Source organism: Hippopotamus amphibius, chromosome 13, assembly GCF_030028045.1.
Source record: "Hippopotamus amphibius kiboko isolate mHipAmp2 chromosome 13, mHipAmp2.hap2, whole genome shotgun sequence".
NCBI classification, from domain to species: Eukaryota; Metazoa; Chordata; class Mammalia; order Artiodactyla; family Hippopotamidae; genus Hippopotamus; species Hippopotamus amphibius.
Genome location: NC_080198.1, coordinates 45161963 through 45188963, shown reverse-complemented (window position 1 = coordinate 45188963; position 27001 = coordinate 45161963). Strand labels below are relative to the sequence as shown.

The following is a 27001-nucleotide window of genomic DNA, read 5'->3' as shown; positions in this document are numbered from 1 at the left end:
AAACCATAATCCGAAAAGAAACATGTACCATAATGTTTATTGCAGCACTATTTACAATAGCCAGGACATGGAAGCAACTTAAATGCCCATCAACAGATGAATGGATAAAGAAGATGTGGCATATATATACAATGGAATATTACTCAGCTATAAAAAGGAATGAGATGGAGCTATATATAATGAGGGGGATAGACCTAGAGTCTGTCATACAGAGTGAAGTAAGTCAGAAAGAGAAAGACAAATATTGTATGCTAACTCATAAATACAGAATCTAAAAATGGTACTGATGAACTCAGTGACAAGACAAGAACAAGGACACAGATGCAGAGAATGGACTGGAGAACTCGAGGTTTGTGGGGGCAGGGGATGAAGGGGAAGCTGAGATGAAATGAGAGAGTAGCACAGACATATATATACTACCAACTGTAAAATAGATAGCCAGTGGGAAGTTGCTGTATAACAAAGGGAGTTCAACTGGATGATGGATGATGCCTTAGAGGACTGGGATGGGGAGGGTGGGGGGGAGTCGAGGGAGGGAGGGAATACGGGGACATGTGTATAAAAACAGATGATTGAACTTGGTGTATCCCCCCAAAAAAATAATAAATAAATAAATAAAATGAAAAAAAAAAAAAGAAAAAAAAAGAAGTCGACATGCCACAACTGAGCCTGCATGCCGCAAAAAGGACCCAGCACAGTCAAAATAAATAAATAAATAAATAGTTTTAAAAAAAAAAGAATGAAATATTGCACTTTGCAGCAACATGGATGCACCTAGAAAATTTTATAGTGAGTGAAGTAAGCCAGAGAAAGACAAATATTATATGATATCGCTTATATGTGGAGTCTAATAAATAATACAAAGAATCTATATACAAAACAGAAACAGACTCGCAGACATAGTGAACAAACTTAGGGTGACCAAAGGGGAAAGGGGATGGGGAGGGATAAATTAGGCGTTTGGAATTAACAGGTACAAACTATTACACATAAAACATACAAGCAACAAGGATTTACTGTATAACACAGGGAACAATATTCAATATCTTGTAATAACCTATAATGGAAAATAATCTGAAAAAAAAATGTATATATAACTGCATCACTTTGCAGTATACATGAAATGAACACAGTATTGTAAATCAACTATACTTCAATAAAAAGTGAAAATTAAAAATAGGTTTCCCTATCGGATGAACAAAAACAAAAAGTTTGAGAATAGTGAGTGTTGGTGAGGTGTAGGGAAACAATTAGTCCCCTACCCTCTGGGTAGGAGTGTACACTGACATCACCTTTTGGAAGGGAATTTAGCAGTCTCTCTGAAAATAAGGAATGCCCATACTCTTTGATGCAGAAGCCCACTCATGGAAACGTAGCTAGCAGAAATACTTCCACATCCTGCAGAGATGTTCATGCAGGCATTGTCCAGAACTGATGAAAAGTTAGAGCCATCGAAATGCTCATCATAAGGTGAGAAACTAAATGAAATATGACACATCCCTGCCTGGGAGTTCCGTGCAGTCATGGATAAGAATTGAGTCAACCCAGATGGCGGATACAGAACATAGTAAATCTAGTAAAGTACAAATAGTGAATTGACACACAAAGATATCCTACTTTATTACAGCTTCATTTGCATGTAGTGTGAGTGTGAATAAAATACACATCACATCTGTAGGGCATTTCTAGGACTCACTTTTTATCTTATATGCTTCTATTACTTATGACTTTGTTTTAGTGAGCATGTATTACTTTTATAATTCTTAAACCAAAACCCTAAGTGATGGCTTTGAGGGTGCCCTCCTGATTTCTGGCTTTTCCCTTTTGTCTTCAAGTTTGGTGAACCCAAGAAAATGTGGCCGTGAGGATGGGAGTTAATCCATTCAAGTCGTGTCGTGAGATGCCCCCGCTTCTTCCCCCTGCAATGAGGCAGGGGGCTTACGGGCCCTCGTCCTTGAAGAGTGTCAGATTGTGTCTCCGGATGTGGCTCAGCAGGACCTGTCCTCGCCGCTCCAGGGTCCGGAGGACCTGCTCTAGGCCCTGTCGCCCGCCTTGGCTTTCCCAGAACACTGGGTCCATCTGTAGTGACTTGAGCAGCATATTCTGTAGACACCCTGATGCAAGAACTTTCACAACAGACTCAGGAAACCTGGAGGAAGGTCCCCCAGCCCCGGAAAGAAAGGAAGAGAGAAAGCCATCTCAGAGAGTTTCCGTGAAAGGCCAGGCCAGATGGCCAGAACGTGCATAGCTGGGCACTCGCAAAGCCAGCCCACAAAGTCTCCAGGGCCACCTGCTGACTAGTCATCCCCGGACCCTTCCACGGCTCTGTTGTGACAGCAGGCAGGGGATAGAGCTTTTGATGGTCCCACCCTCCTGAGTGGGCGAATCCACTCTGCTGGCCTGGGTGGAGTGAGGAGAAGCCCTAGGAAGGCCAAGCTGCTGTAGGACTGAACAGGGAAGGTGGCTCCCAGGCAAGGGACCAGGGAAGGGCCGGCCTGCCCACTCCCCAGCAGGGCAGCCCTGTGTTGTACGGGGCCAGGAGGCCCTCTGGACATTGGGGAGGGAGCAGTGCATGCAGGACTTGAAGGGCCTCCTGGCTGTATCCCCTCAGTTTTCCCAGGAGTCCCCACCCCCTTCCAAGGCTCATCCAACAGCTTTTGTCTGATGGACTGTGGACTCCTCAGAAGCCACAGTTCAAGGTCTACAGCAGGGCCATCAAGCCTCAGTTCCTGAATCTCCACCCAACCCCTCTGACCCTTACCCATCAATGCCCTCCAGCAGCCGGAAGTTCAGTTTGTGCTCCGGGTGCTGAAGGTTGCCGGCGTTATCGATGTAGACCAGATGAGAAGGCTCACTGCTCCGGACCTCAGGGCAGAAGATGGACAGAGACAGAGGTGGGTCAGGGTGTAGCCTAGCTGGCATCCCTGGACTCTGTGGGGGCTCAGGGGCTTGGGGGGTCCTTAGCTGTCCGTCCCACCACCCACCCTGCTGCTCGCCCAGACTGCCCGCCCGTGCTGAGCAGTGAGCTCACTCCATGCCAGTGCTGTGCTTAGAGCGAGGAGGCGCTATCTCGGTGAACCCCCCAGCAACCTTGGGAGGTGGCCACTGATATTGGCCTCATTTTACAGAAACGGAGGCACAAAGAAGTAATTTGCATAAGGTCACACAGCTAATAAATAGCTGGCTGGTTCAACCGTGGACCTGTAGCCCCAAGCCACAGCACCATCTGCGAAATTGCAAGGCAGAGGGACTGATTCCTGTTCTGGTGGCTGAAGGGGTAAGGAGCATGGGTGGGAAGGGGCAGGGGCAGAGGTAGCCCACCAACGGGGCTGAGGCTGAGGGATGTATCTTACACGTGCATGAACACACGTCCACCCACCCGCGTGCCCCCCGGTGCCCCTGACCCCGGGCGTTCCCCTGACCCCGGGCATTCCCCTGAGCATCACCAAGGACACAGATACCCTTCGTCCTCAGGTAGCACTAACCATCCTCTGTCCCCACAGTTTTAGGACCTCTAAAAACTCTTCAAAACTAAAATCAGCCCCAGGGAATTCTTTAGCACCTTAGAACTCTGGTATGGTGGGAACAGGAGGCCATCTCTTCCGGCCCCCTACTCCCACCACCTTGCACACACCCCATTCCTACACATTCACCAAGATTCCCTGGTAATTTCCCACAATTCTGTCCAGCGACCTGGGCTTAAATTGTGAACTTCTGTCTCCAGGACCTCAGCTTCCCCTCTCTCTGCCTCGCACCCCTCTACACACACCTGGCATCATTTATTTCTTGAAACCCAATGACTCCTCCCTCCAAAAACTGCTGCTGGGAAGGATCTGTGAGAAGGCTGCCCATTAGGGGTAAATGATGGATTTAAAAGCCCTCTATCTCCCAGGGATATCTGCCTTTTACCAGGGAAGGGGAGCGGTGGCTCTGGGTTGGGGAGGGAGAATTCCCACCAACCAGAGGCTCCAGGAGGCAGCCCTGGCCTGCGGGCTGGAGGGGCTGCCTGACGCTCAGCCCAGGGCACCATCTGACGGCTACCCTCCACAGCAGCTGGCCAAGGCGAGATGGCGAGGACACCAGCCCCGCTGCGGGAAGGCAGAGCAGCCCTTCCCCAGGGTGGCACTTTGCTCCTCGTGCAGGAGAAGCAGCTGTTCTGCGCCACAAGCCCCTCATCAATGACCTCGACACGTGGCTTCCCACCCTGGACTCAAGTTTTCACAGGAGGCAGCACAGTGTTTCTCTAACAGCCCCAGCCTGTGAGCCACCAGGGTCCAGGAGGGAGCCCTGTCACTGCCACCAACCAGACATGCAGCTTGGGAAACCCCCTTCCCCACTCCAGGCCACAATCTCCACATCTGCTGGAACAACGAGGACGTCCTGCTAGACACACAGTGATCACACTCTGCTTCCTGGAGCCCTAGGGCATCCCCGCAGTCTTTAGGGGACAGAGGCGTCAGTGACAACAGCTCCAGCCCCCACCCCATACCCACCTAAACCACATCCTCAAAGCTCCACTTTTTTCAATTCTATATATTAAGGCTTCCTGAAAACATTCAAAGGGTTCTGCTGCTGAAAAGAACAGGATTGGGCCACCCCAAGGTCACATGATCTCTGACACGCGCCAACTGCATCTGCAGATGGAGACAGGAAGACCTGAGCCCGGGGCGACCTGGGGACATACCAGGATGTGGACCAGCCGCAGCTCCCCTGGGTTCCGGCATTTCTCCCGGAGCCTCTCTTCCACACAGGGGTCTGAGGGCTCGGGCTCGAAGCCGCAGCAGTAGCGATCCAGGCGGTCATGGACCTGTGGGGACACCATCATCTGAGGGCCCTGCACTCGGGCCTCCAGAGCCCTGGGGCCACATGCTGGCGGCCATCCTCAGGGATCTCGGCGCCGCTCAGCTCTGCTGCTGGCCTCCGGGTGTGATGGGGCTTCTGCTTGCTCCTCCAGCCCGTGCGCCTGCGGCCAGGGTTGCTTTTCACACTGCGTGGGTTTCCACCCAACAGTCACTGCTTCATCTGTACCACTGGCCCTGAGCTCCAGCCTGGGGCCTCCTAAGTGCCGACTGTCTGTCTGCCCGGGGAGACCCACACGTAACCACTTTTTCTTTAAGCAGCAAATGCTACATCAGGGATTCTTCCCTTGATGGAGATAGAAATCTTTTAATGACCTTCCAGGCAGCTCCTGCCTCTAGGATGGTGCTTCCACCCTACAGGAATCGAAGTCAGGAAGGAGAGTGTGTCTGTTCCTGGCTCATCTTACACTGGATGCCTAAAATGGGAGCAATGAAGCAGTGTCTCTCCCTCAGAGAGGTTGTGGTTTAATAAGAAATATGGTCTCTGCCCCTGGTTCCTGGCACAGAGCTCCTAAAACCCCTGCAATTTGCCCAGTGATATAAGTGTCTTTTGTTATTCATAATAAACCCTCTGACCAGATCAGAATTTAATAAGGTGACTCAGTGGGGCCCTTAGATAGCTTCAGGCTGATTGCCAGAGAGACAAGTAGAGAGAACTTTCAACCCTACCCTCCAACCTCTAGAAGAGTAGGAGAGCTGGAAACTGGGTTACAGAGACTCTTGAACATTGAAATTTGGGGAGCTTCCAGGTTGGAGAACACACCCACAGGCCAGGACGGTGATGCACCCCACCTCCATGGGGACATACGGGGACATGTACCTGGCACCCTTCCAGACTTCACCCCTGTACCTCTTCATCTGGCTGTTCATTTACATCCTTTGTAATAAGCCAGTACACATAAGTAAAGTGTCTTCTTGAGTTCTGTGAGCCATTCTAGCAAATTACTGAACCTGAGGAGGGTGTCATGAGAACCCCCAATATATAGCCAGTTGGTCAGAAGTGCGGGTGGCCCAGGATCTGTGACTGGCATCTGAGTTGGCAGCCTTGTGGGCATGAGCCCTTGCCTTGTGGGATCTGACACTGACTCCAGGCGGATAGTGTCAGAACTGAATTGTGCGCCCAGCTGGAGTTGGAGAATAGGTGGGGTCAGAAGAAGACCTCACTCGGATGACCGGTACCATCACTGCATCCCCATCTCACCCACTCCTCACTGCAGCCTTGCAATGGAAACATTACTGTCCCCATTTAACATGGGGACACTGACCCCAGACTCTCCCAAGGCCGTACATGTGAAAGCAGTACAGCTGGGATTTGAACCGAGGTCTGCCTGGCTTGAGCCCAGCACTCTCTGTTATCCTGCCCTGCCTCCCTGAAGGTCAGGAAGGGTGAGCCAGTTAGAGGTCAAGTGAGGTCCCCATCATTACACTAGTTAAGGCTGGAGAAGAGTTTTCAAAGAGGTGAAGGAGGAAGAGGAGGAGCCAAAAGTCTCCGAGCCCATCATCCTCCACAACAACCGAGGCAGCAGCAGGCGTGGGGGCTGACTGGATGGTCCACACCCATCTTCTGTGGTCGCTGCTCTGCCAACCCGAGCTGCAGACCTGGTCCAGCTCTAGCCAGCGCCACCATCGTGTCTCCCTCTGCCACACGCAGCCAACTCCCTCCACAAACGGCAGAGGGGATGGGGACGAGGTGGGGAGGGGAGAATGACACAGTCTGTTATGTAACCCCAGGATGCTGCACTCATCAGAGCTGGGCCGGCCACCTCGCAGGGCACTCAGCCCCAGCTCAGCGCTGGCTGAGAAAAGGCCTCCCTCCATTTCCAAATGCCTTTGTAGGAAACTCCCATATGTTCTGAAGAAATACAAAATTGATTTCTTTCCACACAAGCCAGAGAATAACTATAGTTCTATTCACCAATCGACCTCACACAACCAGACGTCCCGCAATGAGACAGTGTTAAACAGTCCCAACTACTATCCCCAAACATTATTTTCTCTGTTTCACAACAATTCAACATGGAGAAATCACACCTCGAGCCTAGACCATCACTCCAGGCAGGCTGAGGGCCTTTCTGTGAGGCTGCATTATGGAGACTTTCCAGGAGCAATGGACCAAGGACATCCACTGACACCACTTAAAAAGGCATGTTTAGCCCGGAGGACAGGCCCAGCTTGGCCAGAGCCCTGTCCCTGCAGCGAGCCCATTAACAAGCCCCCAAGGTAGACAGCCACTGCTTTGGCCTCCTGGACTTTGGATAACAACAACTAGAAGTTACAGAAAAACCTGGCTCAAGATGGCTTTGACTGCAGGGGAAATTAAGATCATCTACAGCAGGAAGTCTCGCAATAGGGTGGGCTAGGGGATTTAGCAGCTCCTGCTGTCACGATAAGGACCTGGGTTTCTTCCTGCCCTTCACTTTACCCCTACAGTGTTAAGGACATCCCTGTGTTGTCTCAAGAAGCCTGCAAGTAGCTGCTGTGGGTATGGTTTTCCTTGTTCATGTCCAAAGAGAAGGAGATAGAGACAGGAAAGGAGGGAGGGAGAGAAGGGAGGGGAGAGAGAGAGAGAGAGAGAGAGAGATAAGCAAGCTCTCCCCCAAAAACCATGGAATAGAAGTCCTTCCTTTCATCCTGACTGGACCAAATTTGGACACAGGCTCATCCCTAGTGCAGCGGCAGCCAGTAGAAGATGGTGCTGCACAGATCCCTGAGCCCAGGAATGGGGGCAGGGAGGCAAATCACACCAGGGCTCTGTGTGGGAAGGACAGCAATCGGCTGGGTCCACCAGAACCCTGACGTCCTCACTTAGGCTCCTGATAGAAGTGTTGACTAGGACAGGGCTGAGGACAGAGCCCTGTGGCATGCCCCCAGAGACCTCCCAGCCCTCCAACTGTTTTTAAATCCATCTGAAGCTACAACAGGATCACGTCCCCATATTTCTCCATATTGTCCTAGAACTTAGCGAGGGGGGTGTCCTCCTCCGTGCATTTATATGCACGCCTTCCTTAGCGGGAGCCCTCTGAGGCTGCCCTCACAGAGGTTTAGAGCAGAGGTCAGCAGGCTTTTTCTATAAAAGGCCAGACAGTAAATACTTTAGGCTTTGGAGGCCATATGGTCTCTGTCACAACTACCCAACTCTGCTTCTCCAGTGCATATTGTACACATTCTAGATAATGTGCAAGCAAATGATCATGGCTACATGCCAAAAAAGCTTTCCTTACGTCCACTGAAATTTGAATTTCATATAATTTTTAGATGTCACAAAATGTTCTTCTTTTGATCTTTTCAGCCACTTCAAAATGCTGAAACCATTCTTATCTTGTGGGCCACACAAAAATACAGAGGGGAGTTCAGCCTGCAATTTGGGCCATGGCTGTGACCCTGGTTTGGAGCCCAGTGAATCTGGGGGTGAACTGTGGCTCCACTGTATCCTAACTCCATGACCTGAGGAAGTTATTTAATCCCATTATGCCTCCATTTTCTCATCCACAAAGTGAGGCAGTGATATTCTGACCTCACTGAGGACCTCATAAGGTGATGATGTAAACAAAGCAAAGGTGGTTGCCTGGAGAACCCTGGAAGGGACAGGCCCAAAGGCCTGGAGGAATCTCAGGTGTTCCTCCCGCCGAAAGCCCCGGCCTCACCCCAGCTACAGGCCTGAGAACCAGAGACTGAAATAAAGCAGCGTCATGGCAATCTGGCCACTCTCTTCTACGTGCAGGCCGGGTTTCCGGAGCGCAGACAAATCCTTGAGACGGACACCATCTGCTGAGTCCTCTTTGGCTGGGAGAGTAAATGCCAGGACCATTCTAGCGAGACTGAAATACAGGAACGGCTCTGCATTTCACGTTATGCCTGATGAGCAGCCAGCCAAACCCTCTTCCTCCTGCCAAGTGTTCCCTGACCCTGTCTCTGGGCCATTCTGTGCAGATTTCAACTTGCTGCAGCATTTATTTCCAGAGGAAGCTACAAGGACTATCAGCCTATACGACAGAGGCGGCGCTGGCATCCCTAAATCTACAGCCATCTGAATGTTGAACAGGAAGGGGCTGGCCAGGTGCAGTTGCCAGCATGATTAATATGCCACGCTGTCTGGAACTTTTTTCCACTGAAGAGAAATTCAGTTTAAACAGCAGCAGCCAAGCAGGACCACGCTTGAGGTTCATTCCCACATCACTTCAGGATTTCTTTTTCTCCTTTTTGAAAAAATGAGCAGTTACCAAGAAAAAATGATAATCCTTCACAGTTTTGGTTTTCTGACGAACCTAGCAGTGTTGCACGATCGTGAAGTTTTTGTTTACTTAAACAGGTGTGAGGCCCTTACTCTGTGCCAGGTACTGCTCTGGGTGCCTTACCCATCATGATGCATTTAACCCCTCCCAGCAGCTAGGAGGCAGCTACGGTTATCATCCCCATTTCAAAGACAAGGAAACTGAGTCACAGAGGCTGGGCAACGTGCCCAGGGTCCCACAGAGCAAACGTGGTGGCGCCTAGACTCAGAACCCAGGCAGTCTGGTTCTGACCACTGAGTCGGACTGGGTGGTAGGTACGTGCTTTGTGGCACCAGAGATTATGAGCTCCTCGATGCAAAGAAGAAGATGTGGTTCAACCTGCCCTTCAGCGCCCAGCACTTGTTTAGCACAACGAGATTCAGTTGAGGTGTTTTGAGTGAAAGAACGAACGAATGAATGATGGGCACGGCTGGCTGACGGCAGGAAGGATCTGCGGGCGGGGAGGGGGCTTCACACAAGGACTGGTCACTGACAGCCTGCTGTTCACGTGAGCCCTACATCCCTGCCCAGGAGACCAACACCACAAGGCTTCAGGGGGAGGCCTGGCTCTGGGGCCCCCAAACAGGTCAGTTGGTGAGACAAGACACTGCAGTCTTCCCAGAAGGACACCAGGCCCAGCTGCAGGGGAGGGGAGGTCTGGGAGGAGCCGAGCACAGGATACGAGAGGTGGCCCAAGTGCTCTGACCCATACACCAGGCTCCTGGGCCAAGATGGGTTCCTCGGCCCATGCCTGATCCGAGTCTGGTGGATTCCAGAAGAACCGCCTGCTGTTCCTGGTGGCCCTGCCCCCTATGCAGGACCCTCCCCACACCTGGGGGCAGTCATGGGCCCAGGTTCTTCTGGACAGAAAGGGTGGCTCTTGGCTGGGTCACCTCAATGCCAGATTGCCCCAGGGTGGCAGCATCTCTGTCCAAGGAGGGCAGCAGGCTGGTCCCACACTGACTGGATGTCTGTTAAAGAATTCGTGAGGCTTTGGGGAGGTCAAGGGGTGGAGGGAGGAGTGGGTTACTCCACACTGGCTCTTACTCTCCTCTGACGACTCCCTCTGCTGTGTCTCCCTTGTGTCCGGACAGAGGGCGACCTTCCCGGAGGCCCTGGGGAAGAATATCTGGGTGCCCCACCTGCCCCAAGCCTGAGGCCAGAGGTCGCAGCACCAGCTTTGGATGTGGGTGAATAGACCGGCTGGTGGGCTTTGAGGAGAGGGTCTGAGCAGAACTAGGTCTTATCTAAAAAGATGTCTGCAGATCATTCTAAATTTTAAACATCAATGCAAAACCCAGCATCCATGAAAAGATGAATCCACCACAGCAAAGAAGGTTTCGATCAAGAGAACTGGGATGAGACACCATGGGAACACCTTTCACGAAAAGTCCCACATCAATACATTAGACGGGGGAGTATTGTGATCTCCTCCATGGATACTTGAAAGGCATTTGATATTTTTACATCCATTCCTGACAAGACAAACTCTTAATAAAGCAAGAAGAGCAAATAGTTCTTCAGTCAAAAGCCAGCATGATGTTTAATGACAAAACACGAGACACTGTCCCAAATCTGTAGAAACAAGTCACGTCCATCATGCCATCACTATTTACCGTTAGTCTAGAAGCACCACAATTGCGGTGAGGTAAGAAGAAAGAAGTAAGAGGCAACGAGAAGACAAAGTGCATTCGTTACAGAAGAAACGATCACATACGTGGAAAACCCAGGGGGTGAACAGAGCAACTATTAGAAGCAGCGACACAAAAATAATATCCTTCACACAGACCAGGAGCTATGGGCCAGCACATATTGAGACAGGCTGGGACCTGGCACCCTTCACCAGAGCGCTTGCATTTGCATCTGGACAAATGTCTCCTCGAGCAAAAGCAACAGAATACAAAGAAATTATAAGGGACAAAAAATAACCGCACACTGGCCCAGTGGGGCAAATTACGAACAATAAGATATGAAAAGGTCACAAACCAACCGCCGCTTCTGAGGTGCTGGGAGCAAAAGCAAGATACCCCACATGATCCCTGCACACTGCACCACCAAGGGGGTGGGCAGACCACCTAAGCTACGTCTCCTGCCCAAACCACCGATCCACCCCCACCCTCACCGCATTTAAGGGACTAGCTCGCCCTCGCCTTGGGAAGGGAGCAAGGCCACCTGTTTCCTGTTTTCGCTCCCATGTGCTGCACCATGAGCCCCAACAAAGCCTTGCCTGAATTTCTCATCTGACTTCTTATCAATTTCTATTGATTAAAGAGTCCAAGAACCCGGATCAGTAACAACATAATGGAAAGAAAGAGGTCATTTTTAGTGGTCACAGGAAGATGAAATAACAGTATCATCCCAACATGGAAGTGAAGATCCAGCACGAGAAAACATTAAGACGCTTCTAAGGAACAGGAGTAAATGGAAAGACACGGCCTGTTCTTGGCTAGAATGACCCTGTATTTTAGGATGTGAATCCTCTCTGTATTAGTCCACACAAAGTTAACTTGATCCCAATAAAGTGCCCAAAGGACTTGGGAAGGCGAAGAAAGTCACAAGCTGACTTTAAATTTCACATGAGAATAGCATGCAAGAATATCAGAAAAATCTTAAAAAAGAGCAATGAGAAAGACCAAGCACTCCCAGTTATTAACATAAAATATAAAGCGTGATAATTAAAACAGTGTGATTCTGGCACATAAATAGACAGACCCTTTACTGGAACAGAGGAGTCCAAAAATAGACTTTAGTACATATGGAAATTGGCTATCTGATAAAGGCAGCATTTCAAACTGGGGGAGAGAATGATTATTCAACAAATGGTGCTAGGACATTTGGGTTGCCATCTGAAAAAAAAAATCATTGTTTTACACCTGATCTCTTAGTCCAAAATAACTTCCAGATGGATCAAAAATATATGAAAACACATGGGAGAATTTTTTAAATAACCCTGAAATGAGGATGGCCCTTTAAAATACAATACACTAACCTAGAAGTCATAAAAGAAAAGCTTGATCATGTTAACCCCGTAAGAAAATTGTTTTAATGTCTGCACAGCAGAAAGACTAGAAACAAAGTGTAATGACAAATGAACCTGAGAGAAATATTACAATGCAATGAAAACAAAAGACTGATCTCCTTAATCTACAAAATGCTCTTAAAGTCATTAAGAAAAAGACCAACAATCCAACAGAAAATGGGGCAAAGGATAGGAACAATTTAAAAAAAAGATTTTACAAAATCTAAGGAGAGGCAGGACGAGGAGAGTGCCGCTCGCTGTCGGGGACGTGCAGAGCAGGCTTGGCACCCGAGCCAGGCGCGCCTGAAAGGTTTGCCCCTGGGCCCCTCCCTTGCCTCATGAGCTCGCTTTCTGTTGCCGCCTAACAGATGACCACGCGCTTAGTCCCTTAAAAGAACACTCTTACTAACTTACGGTTTCTGTGAGTCAGGAGTCCATCCCGTTCCTGCCGGTTTCTCTGCTCAGGGTCTCAGGCTGAACTCAAGGTGTCAGGAGGGGCTACATCTCCTTTGTAACTCAGGCTCCTCTCCTGGGCTCAGCCAGGTTGTCGGCAGAAACCTTTCCCTGTGGTTGTAAGACTATGTTCCCGGAGATCTCAGGGTCCTTCCAGAGACGCCCCCTCCATGCAGTTCATAGCTTCCTCTCTTCCTCCAGGCCAGCAGGAAAATCTCTCTGATGCTTCATCTTCTTTGACTCCTGATTAGCTCAAGCCCACCAGGAGAATCTTCCTTTTGATTAACTCAAAGCTAACGGATTAGTAACCTTAATAATATTGTAATAACTTTGCATGGTGACAGATGGAAACTAGACTTACCATGGTGATCATTTTGTAAAGTATAGAAATATCGAGTCACGGTGCTGTGCACCTGGAACTAACAGGGTGTTGTAGGTCAATTATACTTCAATTAAAGACAAAAACACGAAGTTAACTGATCGGTAACCTAACCACTGAAATGATACTCCTTCATATTCACAGGTGTCCTTCATACTCAAGGACAGAAGTTAACGCTAAGTGGGGTGGGTATCTCGGGGACCATCTTAGAATTCGGCCCATCCCATCTCACCCTAATCAAAGTCCTGCTTTTAAATACATGTAAAGATGCTCGATGTCGCCCTTTAAACGCCCTTGTCCGGGCGGGCTGTTTCACTCCTGCACGGTTGGCTGCACCACCTGTGCAGGAGGGGGGAGTGCAGCACCCGTCTCTGGGGTCTCTTGTGGGAACTGAAGGAGCTCACGTGTGGGCACTCCATAAACGGCAGCCACTATCATGTTTCATGTCACCCGCTGGAATCCTGAGACGTCAGCCGTGGTCACGGATCCGGGCTTCCCTCTACCTGCAACAACAGCTGAAGTTCCAGGAAGGCCAAGCCAGGGGAGATGCCATGAACCATAGATATGTACTCAAAATAAGGAACACACACAGGACCACAAATGACTGCACCAGGCTCCCCAGGAAGGAAACGGGCCAGCCTTACCCAGGAGAGACCCAGAAGGAATGATTTTTCCAGAGTCAGTTAAGTCAGCAAAGAGGGCAAGGGCAGGCCCTCTGTGGCCAAACTGCACAGGATTTGATCCCAGCTCCAACACTTAAGGGCGCAAGTGACTGTGTGCAAGTTCCTTAGCCCTTTTAAACCTCGGTTTCCTCACCTGTGGAACAGAGCTGAAAATACTGTCCGCCCCCTAGGGCCGTTATGTACCAACACCTGCAAAGTGCTGGCACAGGGCCTGATGTGGAGGGTGTCAGGCAGCGTTATATGCTGCCATCTGTTCTGGATGCATAAGTTAATTTTGTGCCAGAGGCAAGGGCTGGACGAATGATTGTCACATTTTGTTTTCTGCCTCTGAGATTCTCTACCAGACCTGAAAAGAAATGGAGAAGGCCTTGGGGTTCTTTTCAGCCTAGAGGAAGGAGTGGTATTTGAGGAAGCAGAACACAGCAGCACCTAGCTAGGAAACCATACAGAGACCCTGATTCGTTCACTGATTTGCTCATGCATTCATCCACTCATCTACTTATTCACTCATCCCACAAGGGCTTATCTAAGATCAAACCCAGAGCTTGGCCCTGCGCTAGGCACTGGGGATGTGGTAGCAAACAAAACTCAGAGACAGAAATGAACAAATAAACCAAATACAATTGACATACTGTGCTGGGAGTCAGAAAGGAAACAGACAGGATAGCACGAAGGAGAAAAAGGATAACAACGGGGAGGTAGAGGTCAGGATCGCTGAGGCCCAGGGAGGCGGAGTCAGAGGCGCATCTGAGGAAGAGGCCCTGCACCTGAAGAAACTGACCAGGGCAACATGCCAAGAGGCGGGGCTAAAGACAGCAGACAGGGACGGATCACATGGGTCCTTGCAGAACCTGATACCGAGGGCGCTGAGATACTTTGCCTTATTGTAACAGGGAAGTGACACAATCTGATTTAATCGTAAAAGAGGTGTGCTCTCTGCCTGACCAGTTGTGTGTGAACTTCAGAGCTCTCCCTCCAACTTCCAGCTGCTGTAGGCTTTGCCCAGGGAGCTTTCTCCAAATGCCAGGGAATTAACACCTTCAGGAACAGCCCTCAACCAAAGACCAAGGGAAGCTTTGGCTATAAATACCTCGCATCCCTCACCTCTTGGTGGGCTAACTCTGAACATGTATTTTATACCATTTCTCAGAATTTTCCTGCTTGTTAACAGGGCCTTTGTTGGCCGCCTTCCCTCTGTCTCACTTTCCTCTTCCCTACAGGTGTTTCCTGGGGTCCCCTCCCGGATGAACCACTGCACTGGAATCCTGGTCTCAGGGTCTGCCTGGGGGAACCAAAACCAAGACATCACTCCAGCTTCTGTAAGGAGACTGGACTGGAGGGGACATAAGTGGAGGCAGGGAGACAAGTGAGGGGAGACAAGTCCAGGAAAGAAAAGATGGTGGCCCGGACCATGTTGGTGGCAGCTGAGGCTTTCTGGGGCCTGGTCTTTCCAGAAAGTGAAGGCCCTTCATAAGCAGAAGCTGCAGAATGACTTCCATGAGTACACGTTACCTTCTCACAGGCTGAGCGCTCCACAGCTTCTCACCCAGTCCAGCCGAGCACATGCCCTCCAAGAGGAAGCAGGGCATGAGAAAAGAAGCCTGTCTAAGAGGGAAAAAAATGTGCCCAACCTCCCAGCACTTCCTTCTCTCCCTCTGGCCTCTGGATAGAAGGCCTTCTTGGGTCCAGGCGCAGCAGCCCTCGGGCTGGATTTGGCTTTCAGCGGATGTGATGGGCATAGCATAGCTCCTCCCAAATACGGCTGGCTGTGCCCCTCCACTGTCCCAAGAGGAGGAGGGCTTTGTGTCTCTCAGCAGAGTGAATGGAACTCCGGCTCCAGTGGCGCTGACAGGAAGCCGAGTAGAGCTCTTTGAGCCCCTCCCCACCCCAACACACATACATGCTCTCCCACCCATTGTGTCCAGCGAGCAGAACCAGCTTCTCCCTGACCCTCTCTCTTGGTCTTCCTTCTCCCGATGACCCAGCCCCGGGGTGGGGTGGGAGGGCACCCACTCACCATCAGTCCTTTATCTTTCTTGGAGAAACCAGTTTATTCATTGAGAACACCGACCAGCCTGCTGAAACTTGGTTTTGACTTAGTCATTCCCTGGGAGTAGCAGACGCTATCGGTACCCATCCCCCTCTCCCCTGGGCACTCGCTACTCCTGTGCATGCTGATGGATTTGCACCACAAGTGCCTGCAGCTCTCTGCTGCTGCCCCTTCCCAGCTGCAGAAGCACGGGCCAGTCCAGAGGTGCCGGAGAGTCACCGCCCTCGGGAGCAGCTCAGCCAGAGATGGCTGGGGTTAGTGTGTGAACAGCCCAGCTTCTTCGGCCCTTGGGTGGGACGACGTACGGCGTGTTCTACATACTCCCCCAAAGGTCGCCGTGGGATTGAGCCGCAGCTGCCCCAGCAGTGTCTGGGCACCATGTGGAGGGGATGCGGGTTGGTGTGAATGGTGTGCATGTATGTGGCTACAGCACGTGTGGGCGCGGAAGGTGCACGTGTAAGTGCACAATGTGTGTTCTGGGGGGGTGTGGCTGTTTTGACTATGTCTAACAAGTCTTTGCTCCTGTCCCCCTTCCGCTCTGAACAGAGTGTACTTCCCTGCCCTGACGTTGGGCTTGGCCACTGATGTCCTTTAGTCAGTGGAACATTAGCAGCAGTGACATCTGCCAAGGCCTTAAGTGTGCTTCCGCAGTTTGGCTGAGCCCTGGGCTTCTTCCACTCCCCGTGAGAAGCGTCTCCCCCGGGGGTGCTGCCCCTTCAGCCTGGGCTCCAGAATGCGAAACGGCAGCAGACCTGAACCCACAGCTTGGGGCCAAGCTCAGCTGAGCCCAGCTGACCCACAGACCCTGGAGCAAGAAATCAAGGGCTGGTGTCTCAAGCCCCTGAGTTTTGGAGAGGTTTGGTACATAGCATTATTTCAGCAATCACGAATACAGAGCGTTATGGGGGATTTGCAAAGCACAGGGTAGGATTTGTGGGGGTACAAGGAATGCGTCTGGGCACAGTGCTTGTGTATCTTGTGTCTGGGCAAATGCTATGTTGTGATACATAAACACAGAATAACAAGGGCTTATATTGGATGAAACAAAACAAACGAACAAGCACACTGCAGGGTGGGCTGCATGTGGAGCTTGTACCTGGCTTCTGGTCCAAAGGGACCTCGGGTTCCTGGGTTGGGAAACCCACAGCCCCGCCTCTCTCTGACTTGCCCGTGGTTTCTAGGAAGGCGGCATCTGCCAGACAGGGGTGTTTGACTTGCCTGGTGTTCAGCAAACTCAGGAAGAGGTGGCCCAAGGCCAGCCGAGTCGCGTCCGACCACACACCCAACCTGCACGTGCTTTGGCTGCTGAACCTCCCCGCTCCGTCCCCGCCGCCCCACCCCCCCACCCCCGCCAAGGCCGGGCTTGGCAGCTGAGGAAGGGCTGCACGCCACAACCTCCAAAGACAGACAGAGGGGCTCTGTGTGGGCAGAGAGCTGCTGCGGGCACATCAGCTGGACTGGGGCTTTGCAAGGAGGGGGCCTCTGAGCTCAAAACCCCAGGGCATCCCTGCAAGCACCCCCCCTTGCCTGCCCTCATTCACGGCCGGCTGAAAAGGACTCTGTGAGTAAGTGGGTGAGCTCTAGAGTCAGACCATCCAGGCTGTGTCTTAGCTCCACTAGCCATGGCCTTGGGCAAGTAACGTAACCTCTCTAGGCCTCAACTGTCCAACTTTAAAATAGGGAGAACTGCAGTATCTCTCTAGTTAAGGTTGCCATGAGGATTGGATGAGTTAATTCCTGTAAAGCACTGGGGACAGTGCCTGTTTATTATTGAGCTTGGGTCACCTGCCAGGCACTGTATTCAGTACATTACAGGAATGATCCTGCAGAAACTACACAGGGTCAGTGTTATCACCTGATGGAGGCCAGGCTCCCCCAGAGACAGCCCTCAAGACAAGAATCCAAAGCAAAGGCAATTTATCTGTGAGCTAATTCAAAAACACAAGCAAGGAGTAGGGAAGGGAGACAGGGAGGACCAACAGTGACCACTGGGGGTAACTGGGGCTCAGTCCTGGTACGGAACTGGGAGATGTGCACAACACACACCACAGAGCTACCCCAGCCAGGGAGCCGGGGCCCAGCTCCCATCAGTCACAGCAAGGCTGCTCCGGGAGGGAGCATGACCAGCTCTCCCAGTCTGCCCAGGACTCTAAGTCTGTGGTCTAGGAAAGCCCCCCATCCCAGGCTAGATGGCAGGTCACACTACCTAGAGGGCATTAACTCCCAGGCCTCAGCCTGTCACTCACTGGGCAGAGCAGGCCCAGGGGCCAGAGCAAGTCCAAAGATGCAGCTGCTGGCAATTCAGAGCTACCCTGTGCCCAAGGGCGTGAGGTCAGGATACCGTGTCCCATTTAGAGGTGAGAGAAGTGAAGCTCAGAAAGGCAAACGAATCTGCTCAGTGTCACACAGTGGGAAGTTGCCTGTGGGCGGGGGGTTCAAACCCAGGTCTGTCTGATGCCAAAGCCCATGCCAGCCACCAGGCCCCGTGCTCCTCCCTCCACAAGGCAGCCACGAGACACAGACTAGAGGAGCTGGAAGCATTGCAGGAGCCCAGCTATTCCAGTGACTGGAGACAAACATCCACAGGCAGACAGGTGACATCCAAGTGTTTGGGGGTGGGTGTCGGACAGTGAGGAGGGTCTTCGGCCAACAGGAGAGTATGGACCCTTTAAAGGGGGCAGCAGCTACTCAGCTCAGGCTAATTCCTGCCACATGGGAGTGAAGGCCCCATGTCACTAATCCATCCGACGTTTCAAAGGAAGTGAGATTTTCATGAGAAATCTCCAAAGTATTAAACGTGGTCTGAGAATTTTCTAAAACACATTTCAAATCAACCTTGCATGGACCAAACAGGGCGTGTCACTCCCTGGCTACCTGGCGATAGCTCTGAATTCTCCCGCGGCTCATCCACTCACCCCAGGAGGTACATTTAGCGCTAGTGTTGATCTCTTTCCTCAACAGGGGTCCCTACAGAAATGGGGGCTGGCTTGGTGTGCATTTAGCTCACATATCCACCTGCTTTGCGCTTTAATCATTTTTTGTCTTTCTTTCTGGCCGCATTTCCCGGCTCGTGTCTCCATGGCTGACATCCAGCTCACAGGTCCCGGAAAAGCCACACTAGTTGTTAATAAGTCACTTAGTAAAGAACTGATGCCTGCAGTCCCCCCACAGGTAACCCCTGTGCCCTGACCGCCCAACCCATTCCCTCAGACCCCCGAAAACTCCAGGGTTAACTCCTGGCACAGCAGGGACCTCAGCTGGCCCTGTGGCTTCCTTCTCATTCTTCAGGGCCCAAGCTGGACCAGTATCATCCCTTCATCTCTTCCCTCTCTCATTCTCTCTCTCCTCCACCTCTACTCTCTTTTTCGAATTATGCAACCATCTTGAACCCTTCTTGATTCAAGGATAAAACATTACAAACAGTAGCATGCTGACAAATGTTTAACAACCAGCTCTCGAGAATAGGGAGGAGTCCTGATTTGCAGCATTTGCTGATTCCCATGGCGTAAATACTCCTACCCTGGCCAACTTCAAGCTACCAACATGGATGAATGTGGAGTTAGTAAGAGATGTGCAGTAACTCAGCATTATGTAGTATTTATTAGGTAGATGCAAATAACCTCGAGAGCTCAGATAATAGTAAAATGTAAAATAATTATGAATGCAATGAGTAACGAGTCTGGAGTATTTATTACCTCTGTTGTTAATATAATATTATCTTGTTAGTTTATATAATTTAAATTTTAATAATGCCTGGGTTTCACAGCCAGGTCATAAAATTCCTGAAATTCTTGTGAGCTGATACGACCTGGTTCCAGCACACCATGGGATGAATGAACACAGAGGCAGAAAAATAACAAAAACGGGTGCTTGGTGATCAAAAGACAAGAACTAGGAGGAGAGTTAACATCCACCTTCAGGTGGGCAATTCTGGTGTCTCAGTTCACCTCGAATCCCCTACCTCCGCCGCTCCCCACCCCCACCCCGCCCGGCCCCACTCACCTGCAGCAGGAAGTCGAAGAGTGCCAGGCGTGCCCACTCGGCGTGGTGGATGCCCAGGCATGGGGCCTGACCCGGCCGGCTGCAGCCACGTGCCAGCAGGGCCTGGTACTGCAGCCAGCCCAGGGCCAGAGAGTTCTGGTCGTCTTCCGGGTCACCCAGGTGCTGCACGTCGGGCGCCCACCAGATGACAGGCCTTGCGCCACCGTCCGTGTAGCGGTAGGGCAGCAGGGGGCTGTGGAAGCGCCTGGCCACGGCAGGTAGGCTTCGGCGCAGGCCCAGCACCCGGTCCACGTGGAAGGACAGGACCTCGGACAGGTCCCCGGGCCTCTTGATCAGGCCACAGAGTCCCCGGGAGCAGAGCTGGCTGAGCCCAGGAGACATGTCCTGAAGGGCACCCTTGGTGGAGAAGCCGACCTGCAGCACCTGCCCGTGGCCGGGGACCCTGGCTTTGCCCACCACCTCCCCCTGGGCCAGCAGCTGGAGGGTCTGCACATCCTGCTCTGTGAGCCACGGGGGGACCTGCTCGCCGGTCCTCAAGCCATTTGACAGCCCAGGGGTCTCAGCGTCACACCAGACAGATCCTTGCAGGTCCCCAACAGAGCCAGGCCACCGATGAGCCCCTGTGGCTGGGGCGGGACCCCCTGCTTGTCGTCCACCAGTCAAGGCTCTGTTCTCTGCTCCTGACAGATCCCTGCCTTCCGCTGGATGAGGCCGGAGGGTCAGTCCGGCAGGAGCTCTCCAGGTCTGTAACACTGCCATGTCGTGCCCTGCAAGGGGGCCATCTGTGGTGCCTGTCTCTCTCTGCGCCTCCCGGAGGGGACCGTTGTGCCAAGGAGGGTCCACGTCTTTGGTTCCCGGACTGCTGACCTCATCCTCCCTCAGGAGCACCAGACGCCGGGCACTGAGTCTCAAATCTCCTGGAGGAGCCAAAGTAACATCCCTCCTGACCCTCCCTGGATGCCTGCTGTCCCTGCCTGGGGACTGCCTGCTGCTGTCCACGCTCCCTCTATGGCCTTGCTCCTCAGCACACACCAGGATGGAACTCCCGGGCAAGGCCCAGCCTCTCCGGAACCTCAGGTTTCTCGTCCGCTGCCTCCAGCTGGAGCTCAGAGCCTGCCGGCTCTGGGGGGCAGGGGCGCCAGTTACCCCCTGGGGCTCCATGGGACCAGGGTCTGGGCTGGTGGCTGGGTGCTGTGGGGGGAAGTGGGTGACAGTCACCACGGACAGAGTCATTAAGAGGCAGAATGCCATCACCAACCGCCTCTTGCCTCGCAGCTTTCTCCAGAGCCAAGATGCCTGGGGATGGGGTAGAAAAAGAAAGCTTAAGACCTGCAAACATGTCAGCCCCAACCCACAAAACAACAGAACAGTGGATGAAGGAACATCTTGGGTGAACGAAGAGGGACAAGAGCAGAGCTCGGGGGTGAGGGTGCGGGGGAGTAACACCTAGCTGTCCTCAAGAGAGGAAGGGGAACCAACTGCTCGCCTGCTTCAAAGCTTAGCCTGCTTTGTCTCCAGGACAGCCCTGACCGGTGCCTGCAGGCAGATTAGGCGTCTCCCCTCTGAATAAACTGCCATGTGACTCTGGTCCCCAAACACCATAAAAGTCTTTCCCCATCTTCCCCCACCACTAAGTGCTGGCCGCTGTCTATCCAACTTCACGTGATCCCACTCTGTGGACCTGCACTTGTCTCCCACAAACACGCGCTTCCCCTTAGCGGGGTACGCGGCCTCCCAGCTACAGATGACCTTGCCCCCAGCCTTCTTAGCAGCCAAGTGTGACCCTGGAACTAAGTCCATGCCCGTGGCCCGAAGCAGCCAATTTTGCTTGCCCACCAGTTCAAAAGGAGGTTGGCTGCCGCGGCTTTCTTCTCTAGGTACACAGGGGTGGCCGGGCCAGCTCCACACGTCTTGGCGAGGACACACCCTGGGGCAGTGATTTTTCAGCATGTGGTCTCTGGACCAGCACCATCATCATCACCTGGAAACCTGTCAGAAATGCAAACTTGCAGGTCCTACCCCAGAACCACTAGATCAGAAGCAGGGGTACGGCAACCTGTGTTCAACAAGCTCTCCAACTGATTCTGATGCCTGGGCACCACGGAGCCACCGGAAGGAAGGAACTTGGGAGCTCTCGTGGCCCTGTGGGAGCAGAACTGCGGAGAGAGCTGTTTAAGCCACTGTACTTTGGAGTCCCTGTAACTGTGAACCCCAGGCACCATCGCCATCCCCCACAACACCCTGCAGCCACATCAGTCCAGGCGCCCTGACCCCTGACCAGAGCTGATGGGGCCATCCTGGACCCTGGCCCTATGGGGCCAAATAGCTCCTCAGCCCCCGCCCTGCCTCCAGGAACAAGGGCTTGTGACAAGTTGGCAAGATTGGCTTGTTCTGCTCATGAGCTTAAGTTCGGGGCACGTGGCTGCCCTGCTAACCATTGCCACGGTGGCCAGATTCCATTGAGAGCCAGTCTGCAGGGAGAGAGAAGAAACAGCCACAAACCAGAAACTCAAACAGCAGGGACAAATGTCCAGCCACCTGAAGCTTCTGGTTCCGGTTCTGAGCCTGGCCGAGCTCCGTGTTCTTCTTTCACTGGGTGGATTTAGCCCATTTCCGTTACTTGAGATGCGATACATGCTTCGTCTTTGTTCTGTCATAATACTTTATGGTATGCTTTTCGTACTTGTAATTTTTGAAGTCTTTCGCTGTGTTTTCAGTTGCCTTTGTTGTGTGGTGTAGATTTCTGACAACATTTAGGAATTTGTGACTTGGATGCTAATGATTACCTTTATGATTACATGCCCTCAACTGTCTGGTTCTTTAAACAGTAGCTCTTACACCCTAGTAGGAACAGTCATGAAATTGGCATATTCCCTCTCCCCCCATTCCCTACCATTCTTTTGCTATTCAGTTTCCATCACTAGATTATCTTTTTTAATGTCTGCCTTTGTACAATTAAAAATGCTTACATTTCTACCATATTTTGTCAGCTTTAAATGATATTCTTCGGTTCCCCGGCTATTGTTCATGGACAGCATGTTTATTCTTTCTCCTACCTTTTCCCTCATTCACTTTCCAAAGGTTCCTACTTGTGTCATTTCTACATTGTTAGGATATAAAACACGCCCCTTCTACTCTATTACTCCAATACTCACATTTGTTTGGTCTCAGTCCTTCAGTTAAATATATTCTTTGCCCTAGTTTTCCATTATTTCTTGGTTGACTGAAGTTAAAACTCCATAATTTTCTCAAGAAGTACTCATGGGAATAATAGTCTCTGGGTTCTTGCATGTTCAAAACTATTCTTCTATAGCATCCCTTCCTGAAACAAAGTTTGGCAAGATACAAAATACTGCTCACAGTTTCTCTCCTGGAATAGCTTGCAAGTTCTGCTCCACAGTTTTCTAACATCAAATGATGCTGTGGAGAAATCTGAGATTAGACTGGCTTTTTACCCTGCCTAGGAGCCCTAAGAATTCTTTCTTTTTCTTCCTTTTCTTTTTTTTTCATTCTTTTCCCCGGCTTTACTGAGGTATAACAGACAAAACTGTCTATTTAAATTATTAAACGTCATGATTTGATTTATGTATAGACTGTGAAATGATTACCACAATGAAATTAGTTAACACATCCAGCACCTCACATAGGCCCTTTTTTGTGTATAGTGAGACTGTTTAAGATATACTCTTTGCAAATTTCAAGTGTACCATACTCTCTAGTCACCATGCGGTACATTAGATCCTTAGAACTTATTCATTGTATAGCTGAAAGTCTTTTTTTTTTTTTAGATTCTACATACAAGTGATAACTATACAGTATTTATCTTTCTCTGGATTGTTCCACTTAGCATAATGTCCTCCAGGTTTACCCATGTTGTTGCAAGTGGCAGGATTTCCTTCTTTTGCATGGCTGAGTCATACTGCATTGTATACACGCATGCATTTTCTGTGTCCCTTCACCCATCGAAGGACACATAGGTTACTTCCATGTCTTGGCTATTGTGAACGATGCTGCAATGAACATGGGAGTGTAGATACCTCTTCAAGATACTGATTTCTTTTCCTTCAGATATATCCTCAGAAAGTCTCCTCTAATTTCTGGATTCTTCCCTGCTCGGGGCTCCAGGGGCGCCCTCTCTATACAAGATGCTTTTGTGCCCTGTGTGTTGTTCCCCTGGGCCGCTGACTGATTCCAGCTGCCCCACAGTGGACAATCCCCCTGCACACCACCAGCTTCCTACCTCAAGCCTCGGAATCATCCCCTGCTTTCTTGCCCACTCTCAGGGAGGCACGGAGGAAATTAACACCTTTGGGGACAACCCTCAGCACACAGGGGAAGACAAAAGTCAGTGGGTAAATGCCAGCTTCCACCCTTCAAAGGGACAATTCTGAGAGGCATTCTATATGATGCCACAGGATATGCCCAACGGGACTGAGCCTCTTTTCTGTAAACAGATGAGCCTTGTCTCCCCTTAAGATGTCTTTAGCTGACAACATTTTGAAGTGACGGTCTAAATTTTTGTCCTTATTATATATATTTTAATATGGTCTTTATTACTATTTAAACCACACACATATGTGTAATGCATGGATAGATAAGCACTGTGAAAAACCCAAATAATACAGCTGGTCCTCCATAATCATGGGTTCCACGTCCCCAGATTCAACCAACGGCAGATCCCCTTACTGATGGTAACTTTTCAATTGTATATGACTTATTATCTCCTTTAATCCTCACAACAACGTAGGAAACAGGAATTACTCAGTTCCTATTTTACAGATGAGAAAACAGAAAGGTCCACAGTACTAATTTGCCCAGAGTCACACAGTTGGCAAGAATACCAGGATTTTTAATTAAAACTAAAAGTAGAAATGGCCATAGACAAAGAAGTCTGTTTGTTTGTTTGTTTGTTTCCTTCTACAATAAAAAGAAAAATATGTTTTCGAATTGGATTCACAATCTGGATTCTCAAAGTACTGGATACCACCAGGGGAAAATAAATCATCTTTTAAAAATATTTCAAGACAGACCGTTTTGATCCTTCTCTCGGCCTCAGCTGGCTTCAGACAACCTGGGGGAAGTTGGCAATTGTGCAGTTGCACAGAGAGAAAGGTTCAAAATGGCCATGAGCAGATGTCCCTGTAGGGCCACCCAAGTAAAGGTTTTGGGAAAAGAAAAGCTGCTTTGATAGAACTGTAAAAACATCCTCTGAAGCAAAATATTCACCTGAATAATAAAGAGCACATTAGAGAAAGGAGTAAAAGGAATGATGCATAATGTAAAAGGAAAGGCTGCTGGTGGCAGACCCCACAGCTGCACACTTGTCTGTGGAACCCGCTCTCAATTCTCCCATCCAAAACACACTCACTGTCTCTTGCGATGCTGGTGGCAGGAGGGAAAGAAGAATGGTGTCTGGTTCTACAAGCTGCTTGTTTCTCTTCCCTCTTCAAATCCCACCTCCCACCCTTTCACCAAGACTCCCCCTTAACTCCTCAGAGAAGACGCCCACTGGACCACTCACAGCTGCAGAGGAAGAGGGGTGAAACAAGAGGGTAGCCAGAAAAGCTTTGGGTAAGACACATTTGAGTTCTAGATTAGCTTGTGCCCTCCTGGGCTGTGTTACACTGGGTCAGATATACAACCACTCTGCCCCATTTCCTCAGTTATAAAATGGGGGAGAATGAGGTTAATTCCTCCCTCCAAAGATTGGCATGAGGAAAAAATGAGTCCAAATATAGAAAGGACCCACTACATGGTTTGGTCCATTTACATGGTGGGATCAAGGTTTCTGTCCCCACTTTCCGAACCCCCTCTATTTTTCTGGGATCTGAAACATTTCCACCACCACCCCTCCGGGGTTTTGGCATATTGTAATGGGGACATTTGGGAGCACAGCTCAAGGCAGAGACAGAAAGAGAAACTCTTTCATCATAAAACCACAAGTGTAAGTTAGGAGGAGGCCACCTGGGCAGTGAGAAAGGTCTCACCCTATAGAAGCTCCATCCAAAGATAATCCAGGACAGAACAGGAAGGAACCACTTGGCTTAAAATATGTGGGAAGTTGAGGAGAGAAAGTGTGGGAGCCAGGAAAAACATACACACAAGGCAGAAAGGAAAAGACTGAGACTGGGTTCCCGAACAACTGTAGGAAGGGGGTCCAGGAGAGTAGTAAAGAGCCCAGCCCACCGAGAAGCTGCGGGCTGTGCTGGGCTGGACACAGGAGCCACCACCAAACTCTCCATCATTGCCTCCCTACAGGGTGGAGGCGGCTCTTATACGTGAAGTCATTGATGGAATCATCTGTTCACTCTTCCTTCCTCCTCACCCTGCCATGGCTTCACTGAAGATGGAGTACCCTTCCCCACCCATTGTCTTTGACCTCAGTTGTGTGATTTGCTTTTGCCAGTAGAATGTAAGTGGAAAAAACACAGGCCACGTCCTACTGGAAACTGTAAATGTGTTTGTGTGGTGTCTGCCGCCTTGCAAACTTGTCCTCCACCATGACAGGAGCATGTCCCAGGTGAGGCACCTAGAGCAGACCTGAACCCAGTCCCCAGCCTGGACCCAACCCAGCCACACCCACTGGGCCCAGCATACCCACAGCCCTGGGACCAGATATGTGTGTATATTGTTGTAAACCATGAGGGTTGTGGGGCTGTTTGTTATGCAGCATGCTCACAGCAAACCCTAATACAGATCCTTTGGTGATTTCTTTGGGCTCAATGTGTGCCTTTGGTCAGAAAACAGTAAGGCAGTTTAGTAATGAGGTATAGTGCCCGTCCCTTGACTAATAAGGGCATAGTGGTGTCACGACAGATGCCTGACAGGCTCTGATGACGATGATGCTGCAACCTGGTCACAGACACTTCCCGTGAACCAGTTTCCCCCATGAGATGGGCAGATGGCAGGGAGGATGCCTTCTGTCAAATGAAAACCAGTGCAGTCTTTTGAGAACTTTTTGGGGAAATTCTAACATATGCTGGTGGCCTTTGCACAGACAGTTTGAGAAACTAGAACATTTGGAAAAAAGGACTCGATTACAGTTTGTACTGTAACCACCAGCAGCAGACTTTTTCTCATTTCTAAAGGGCCACAGGGAAAGGAACGCTCTTCTACTTTGGGAAAATTAGTCAGGACTTGGCCTTACTTTGGGGCACCAGCTCTCCCTTCCCCAGACCACCTCCCAGAATGCCCTACTCTAAACCCAGACATCCTGGGCTCATCAACTGTGATTTCCACAGGCAGCTGCACAGGAACCAGCTGGCAGGGACAGAGGCAAAGCCAT

At 50.6% G+C, this 27001-nt stretch overlaps 1 protein-coding gene across 2 annotated transcripts in view; it reads right to left on the bottom strand.

Annotated features, from left to right (window-relative positions):
* Positions 1 to 780: 780 nt before the first annotated feature.
* GASK1A (golgi associated kinase 1A) overlaps positions 781 to 27001 on the bottom strand; it is a 51250-nt gene continuing 25029 nt past the window's right edge. Inside the window, exons 2-6 of one of the 2 annotated variants that reach the window (XM_057706859.1) lie at positions 21553 to 21705; positions 19717 to 21012; positions 4685 to 4807; positions 2762 to 2865; positions 781 to 2149 (exon numbers count right to left, since the gene is read on the bottom strand). In XM_057706859.1, coding sequence (XP_057562842.1) covers positions 1939 to 2149; positions 2762 to 2865; positions 4685 to 4807; positions 19717 to 21012; positions 21553 to 21666 — 1848 coding nt within the window. In that variant the 5' untranslated portion in view covers positions 21667 to 21705 and the 3' untranslated portion in view covers positions 781 to 1938. The remainder of the gene's footprint in view (positions 2150 to 2761; positions 2866 to 4684; positions 4808 to 19716; positions 21013 to 21552; positions 21706 to 27001) is intronic. The other variant, XM_057706861.1, reaches the window with a different exon arrangement.